This window comes from Phalaenopsis equestris, unplaced genomic scaffold (assembly GCF_001263595.1).
Source record: "Phalaenopsis equestris unplaced genomic scaffold, ASM126359v1 Scaffold001283, whole genome shotgun sequence".
NCBI lineage: Eukaryota > Viridiplantae > Streptophyta > Magnoliopsida > Asparagales > Orchidaceae > Phalaenopsis > Phalaenopsis equestris.
Genome location: NW_018165722.1, coordinates 182,074 through 188,869, shown reverse-complemented (window position 1 = coordinate 188,869; position 6,796 = coordinate 182,074). Strand labels below are relative to the sequence as shown.

The 6,796-nt window shown below is 30.0% G+C and overlaps 1 protein-coding gene across 1 annotated transcript in view; it reads right to left on the bottom strand.

The window, feature by feature from the left end:
• Positions 1 to 6,228: 6,228 nt before the first annotated feature.
• Positions 6,229 to 6,796, bottom strand: part of LOC110033776 (GDSL esterase/lipase At5g45950-like) — a 3,797-nt gene continuing 3,229 nt past the window's right edge. The window contains exon 4 of the mRNA XM_020737870.1: positions 6,229 to 6,636. Within this exon, the coding sequence (XP_020593529.1) occupies positions 6,437 to 6,636 (200 nt within the window). The 3' untranslated portion in view covers positions 6,229 to 6,436. The remainder of the gene's footprint in view (positions 6,637 to 6,796) is intronic.

Genomic DNA, 6,796 nt, shown 5'->3' with positions numbered 1-6,796 from the left:
CTCAGATAGATTGATGCTTCCGATCAATTTGATAGGTTTTGGTCTTTGTCTTGGATGACATTTGCTCGGTCAACCTTCAACTTCAATTTAAAGCAGTTGCATCTGATTATTTAAGTATGTTGGAATCTCGCCAATGTACGCTTAGTTTTCTAATCTTAGACTTTTAGACTTTTGCTGAAGGACCTTTAGACTTCTACCCACAGGCCCTTGGTTTTCTCTCTAATAAGAATAAAATAATAATTTTAATAAACATAAAAAAATCATGGAAGTTTACTATGATGATAAAAATATGCAGGCATAGTGATTAGAGATGTTGGTCATTGCACTAGAAGTTTTAGCATGGAAACTATTGATGTTAACCATGATATTAGAATGATGACTAACAACACACTTATAAGTAGTGAACAAGTATGGTTGAGTATACACGTAGTGCTAAAAAACATATAATTGAGTTGCCAAGAGAATTAATGTGAATCCATCAGGTTGCTGCTAGGAGACATAAGTAAAGCATATATAAGATGTGTTTAAGTGTATAAGATAGGGGACAACAAACTTTCAAGACCATCACGACTACCTTGAGCAATGTGAAGAAATTTTGGGCTTAGTATGAATATGTTAACTTTTTAATAAACCTTAATGATTTTAGCATTCAAAACATCATATACGTTGATATTAAATGATTCATAATGAGTATAACTTAAGGCAAAGATGGTATGCGATTGAGTCTAAATGGTACTAACCTTATTAAGAAGGAAAGATGTCAATTATTGTGCCTATAATAAACCAAAGAATTGGGCTATACGCTCTCAATGCAATGTGACACATCACAATATAAATTTATAAGGTATATAACCATCTAAAGTTAAGAAAGAAATTATAATTTTAAACCATGAAGGCATTATAGCAATTACTCTTATGGGGCATTATAATTTTAAACTACTTAGGGTATCAAAATGTTATGCCATGGAGGGCATTGTATTTTTACGAACTGATGAACATTTTATTTTTAGGGACATAATAATATTAAACTGATAGGGTCATTAAAATCGTAAACCTTAATGGAAGTTCTATCCTGATTAATTGGATCAAAGAGGCTATGTTGAAACACACAATGTGTACAAAGTATTTTAGTTTTAACCATGAGAGGCATATGTCATATGCCACATTTCAACTTAGCTTGGGTGTAAATGTAATTTACTTTGCAATATTGGGCATCAAAAGGAAATACTTTAATTCATGTTAGGTTTCATATGTCATAAATTTAGTCGTTGTATGGCATCTTAAAGCATAAATTTTAACTATTTTGGGGACTATATGATAATTTTTTTTTGTAATTAAAAGCATTATACGACTTCAATTTTATTCCAAAAAAAAAAAGGATTATAAGGGAGTGGCCAAGGGTACCTCTAGACCCGAAAGAAAGAAAAACCAACACAACTCACACAAAATTATAAAAAAAAACCTAAGTACTTGAAGCCACAAAATACCAAAAAAAAAAACGAAAAACACACTAAACCACATGAATAAAAGGAGTAGCAAGCTTATCACTCCAAACCAAACAAACAAGGACCGAAGGCAAAAGGACCTAAGGCAACAAATTAGAAAATACCGCTCTTTTTACATTTTTAACTATTTTGGGGACTATATGATACATAATTTTAAGCTGATATGCAATATATTTAAGCCTTTTTAAATATCATATGGCACAAATTAAGCTTGGTTATACATGTAATGAGAATTTTATGAAATATTGGTTGTAGTATTTGTTGGCATGACACATAATGTAAAGCAAAGTTAGACATTTTTTCGACACAAATATATGTATTGACGGAATTCATTAGACTAGGTTATGCCAAGAGTCATATGTTAAACTAGTTTCATGTTATTCCTGTAATTTGGTTTGCTTAACTAAATGTATTAGTCTACTTAATTTAATTAACTTTTTTTATAGCATTCTTAATTCTAACCCTTCAAATTTCAATAAAAAAAACATAAGGATAGATTATTTTGAAGTTAGAGAAATATAAACAATGGAATAAAAGCAAGAGTTGCATCAAATGAAAAGATGTGTTGGACATATGTTGTGCTTGATTCTAAAGTCATTGATATAAAAAAAGAACATTAGTTTGCGCCTTTTAATATATTTTTATTTTAATTTAATAACCATTTGTACTAGGATCTCAAGCTCTAGATGTAAAATGTAGAGGATTGCGTTATGTAGTTGAAAAGCAACATAAAATTTTCTTAAAAAATCCTTACAAAAATCATTTAAATCATTGTGTAAATGCTAGAAAGTCACATGGACGCAATGCATGGTATGGTATAAATACAGTAAAAAGTGTTCAAGGGCTGCTACATCGGGGCCTGGATGTAGTGTCAAATAAGCAATGGTTACCACATTATGGATAGATGCAAGCAAAGAAGTTAGTATCTCTCATAAAGAATGTAAATCTGGATAGATGCAAGCAAAGAAGTTTACTCTTTAGATCTTCCTGATATCCACTCCAGTAACTATCATTATATCAAAAAATATTATATTTGTTTGAAAAGAGCAAAGCAATTCATTGTTGATTATATCTTTAATGTATTAAAGTATTCTCTTAGAAATCTTCAAATGAGTTATCGTTTGAGCTTCCTTGTAGTGATTGATTACTCCAACTACATAAGTAATATATGTCATTGTACAAATTAAGTAGCATTGACTTTCGATGAAACATTTGTAAGGACTCAAATATTTTTGGATTATGATTTGTGAAAAACAAGTCTTCTACATAAGAAGAGACAATTAAAATATCTTTATGTTGATTTTTAATTTAAAGTGCATGCTCATGTGGACATTTAATGATTTCTTTTTCTTTGAAATACTTGTCTGTTTATGTATTCCAAGCTTCTGGTGCATATTTTAAACAATTAAAATCCTTATTCACTATTAACATTTTTTGTTTTCCCTTTAACTAAATATCCCAATGGTTGACTTCTTCTTCAGGAACTTCATTTAAGAAAGAAAACCTTACATCCATTTGATGGATCTGTTGTCCATGTTGAGATGCTAAAGAAAATATTAGTCTAATGCTTTCAAGATGAGTGACAAGAGAAAATATCTCATTATAATCAATGTCATATTTTTATTTTCTCCTTTAACCATCAGTCTTGCTTTATATCTCACTATATCTCCTTTAACATTATTATTCACCTTAAACACCAATTATCTCCAATTGCCATGTGTTCTTGTGGAAGTGTATCAAGCTCCCATGTATCATGCTTTGCGATTACTTTAGTTTATTCTTCCATTACTTCTACAAAGTTCTTATTTCTGTCTGCTTCTTGATAGCCTAATGCTTCACATTCATTAAAAAGAAAAAAAAGAGTAATGTCATCTTGGTTACTAGCCTAATGCTTCACATTCATTAAAAAGAAAAAAAATAGTAATGTCATCTTGGTTACTATATGCCTCAATAAGATTTTGTAAACTTCTAAAGCTTGGTATCTTCTTATTTAAACTTTCACTTAAAGATGTTGGTGATGTCAATCTTTCATATGTTCTTGCTGAAATTAATGCAGTGATGGGCTCTAATAATTCTTCATTTACAATCTCTTATATTCTTGATTGTTCATTTTCTTCTTTTTTTTTTAAAAGTAAGGAAGAAAATAATGTTCATGTTTTTATGTTCGCTAATCCCAATTTTCTTTTTCATCAAACTCCACATTACAACAAATGAGAGTTTCATCATTAATTGGAATATAGAGTTTGTAATCTTTAAAACTTGATTCAAAGTCAATGAACACATACCTCACACTTTTATCATCAATTTTATTCTTTTTTTGTATGGAATGTGAACATATATGACACTTACGAGGACTTTAAGGTAAGAGATTCATAGTTTCCTTCCACTCCATACTTCTTGAGTGATCTTTTTTTGTACAGATCTTCTAAGAGAGTGAATTGTTAGCTAAATCATACAATTGCTGCCTCTACTCAAAATTCTTCTGGCAATCTTTTACTTTTAAGCATGCTTCAAGCCATGTTAAAAATTATTCTATTCTCTTGCTATCCTACTCAGTTTTGTTGAGGGATCTTAGCTTTGCTAAATGATGATGAATTCCATGATCTTCACAATACCTTTGAAATTCAAAGGAGGCAAACTCTTCTCCATGATCAGATCTAGTGGCCATGATGTTAAGGTCATTGTTATCTAATTTATTCTTCCGAAAATAGAACTGTATTTTTTTTTCAAAAAAGCATCAACAAATAAAAATATATATTTACTCTGTCCAAAAGATATTAATTTAATAGGGTTACAAACATCGATGTGCATGAGCTCATTTGGCTTGGTTACTCTTGCAGTTGACTTCTTTTGAAAGTTTTTAAAAGATAGCTTTTCAAGTAAACATCCCTTACAAAGTTGATGTGATTGATTGATGTAAGGCAAGCCTCTCACCAGCACCTTTCATGATAGAAGTTCAAGACTACCAAAGTTGAGAAGTCCAAATTTTAGGTGACATAGCCATGGTGATTCATTATATCAAAATTTAAAACTTTTTTGCAACATCACACTACATTTAAAGAAGAAGCATTTTATTTTTCAACATAGGTACTTTAGCAATCAAATTTTTTCCTTGATCTCTTAAGAAAAGAATATATTATGTTAAGTGAATATCAATTTTTTCTCTCTAATAATTGACCCAAACTAAAAATATTATTTTTCATATTGTGTACATAGCAAACAATTGAGAACATATTTCTTTCTCTACACATATGATTGCTTGTATTAGTGTTAAGATACCGCCTATTTGTTTAGTCTTTATCTTTGTCTTTGCATGCAAACAATAAAGTACCTTTTTATTTACTTTTATCTTTTATAATATTGGCTTTCTCCTCCACTATGTTCGAACATCGACATTTCACAACATATTAGCCAAATTTTTTACAATTATAGCATTTAACTTTTGATTTATCAAATATTGGCAAGGAATTTTCTCTTCCACGACTCTTTGCTTTTGTTTATTTCCATCTCTACATCCTTTATTGAAGTTCATGGAATTTTTATATGACTTATTGCTTCTCTTTCTACTATATCACCTTCTCTTCCTACTATATCACCTCATATTGTCCAAGTCCTCCTTCTCTTTTTTATTTATCATTGACAAAGTTTTCTTCTTTCAAAATGAGTTGAAGAAGTTTTACCATTATTTCTTATTGTTTTTTCCTTCTCTTTTATTTTTTTCAGAAGCATGCAAACAAAACAATAATTTTCTTACACTCATTATTGCTAAAACGCTAGTTTCTTCAATAGTTATTACAATATGCTCAAAGTTTTTAAAAGAGAGTGAAGAATTTTTTATATAATTATTACTTCACTCACATTTTCACAAATTTATTTTAATTGATCTATAATAGTCAGCACTAAAGAGAAATAACCTGAAATTAATTCATATTCCTTCATGAATAAAGTCAGCACTAAAGAGAAATAACCTGAAATTAATTCGTATTCCTTCATGAATAGGAGTTCAAACTAACCTCCAAAATTTTGAAGGAAAATATTTCTATCTTGCTCTACTCTTTTGTTACAAATTTGACGTTTCTTTCATGTTTTTTTTGTTGCGGTTGCACTTGAGATATTCTCGAACTAATCTTCATCAACTGCTTGATAGATGAAATAGAAAGCCTTATTGTTCCTTTTTCTTGAATCTTTTAGAGCTTCGTTTTGAGTTTTAGATATAACAATATCAACTTGTTCTATATAACCTTTCAAGATGATATCCCACACATTTTGTGCTCCTAATAGAGTCTTCATCTTGATGCTTCAATTATTGTTATTGGTCTCTCTAAGTGTCAGAACTTGGAAGGGAATCATTCCTCCATTCGCCATCATGCTGAAACAGCTTTATTGGGAAAAACTTAAATTTTTATAAACTCAATATTACAAAAGACAACTCTCAAACTCACACAAACTTTATTTAGAAGCCCACAAACCTTTTCTTGAGACTTGATTCATAACCATAAATAATATAGGGTATTTATACAAGTTTATAAGTAATGAAATAATGAACACCGCATATAGTCCACCAACTAAACTAATATCACTCCTTCATTCTTCACCTACCACACCCATCACATACATATGCATCACATCTAAGGTAACATCAATTTTTCAACATATAAACTTTTCAACAAGTTTAAATATTATTCAAAACAAGTTAATTTCTAACATAGATGAGAGTGTGTGCACTAAACATTAGAATAAAGCATTATCAAGTAAAAAATAGTGAACAAAGAGGCTGCCTAAATAATCTTTATAATTTTTATTTATTTTTCAATATAACACTAGCTCTTATTCAAGTTCTGTCCCAATATTCATTTACCAAGATACAAGCAGGAAGAAATATTGCATACATTGTCTGCAACCAGCAGTGAAGTCCTTCCTCCCTTTTCAAATCAATTATGGTCAGGCCATCCGTTCCCGATTTTGGAGAAAGTACTGTTGAGTAGGATGAGCTGGTACATTTTTTGAGATGGATGAACTGCATCAAAAAATACATGCGACAAAATGTTGCTACATAATTTCTGACCTTTGCATGTTTCCCCGTATTCGAAAAACCCGGTGCCACAACAGCCCTTCTCACCATCGGTAAATCCTGGCAATCAATCACTAATTATTTCTGCATCTTCGATAAAATGTTTATATGCCAAAAAAAAACCTTTAAAGGCTGTTTATTTATCGTTATTTGAAGTAAATTATTATGGATTTTAGTAAAGAAATATTATATATATATGTATGTATGTATATATATATAT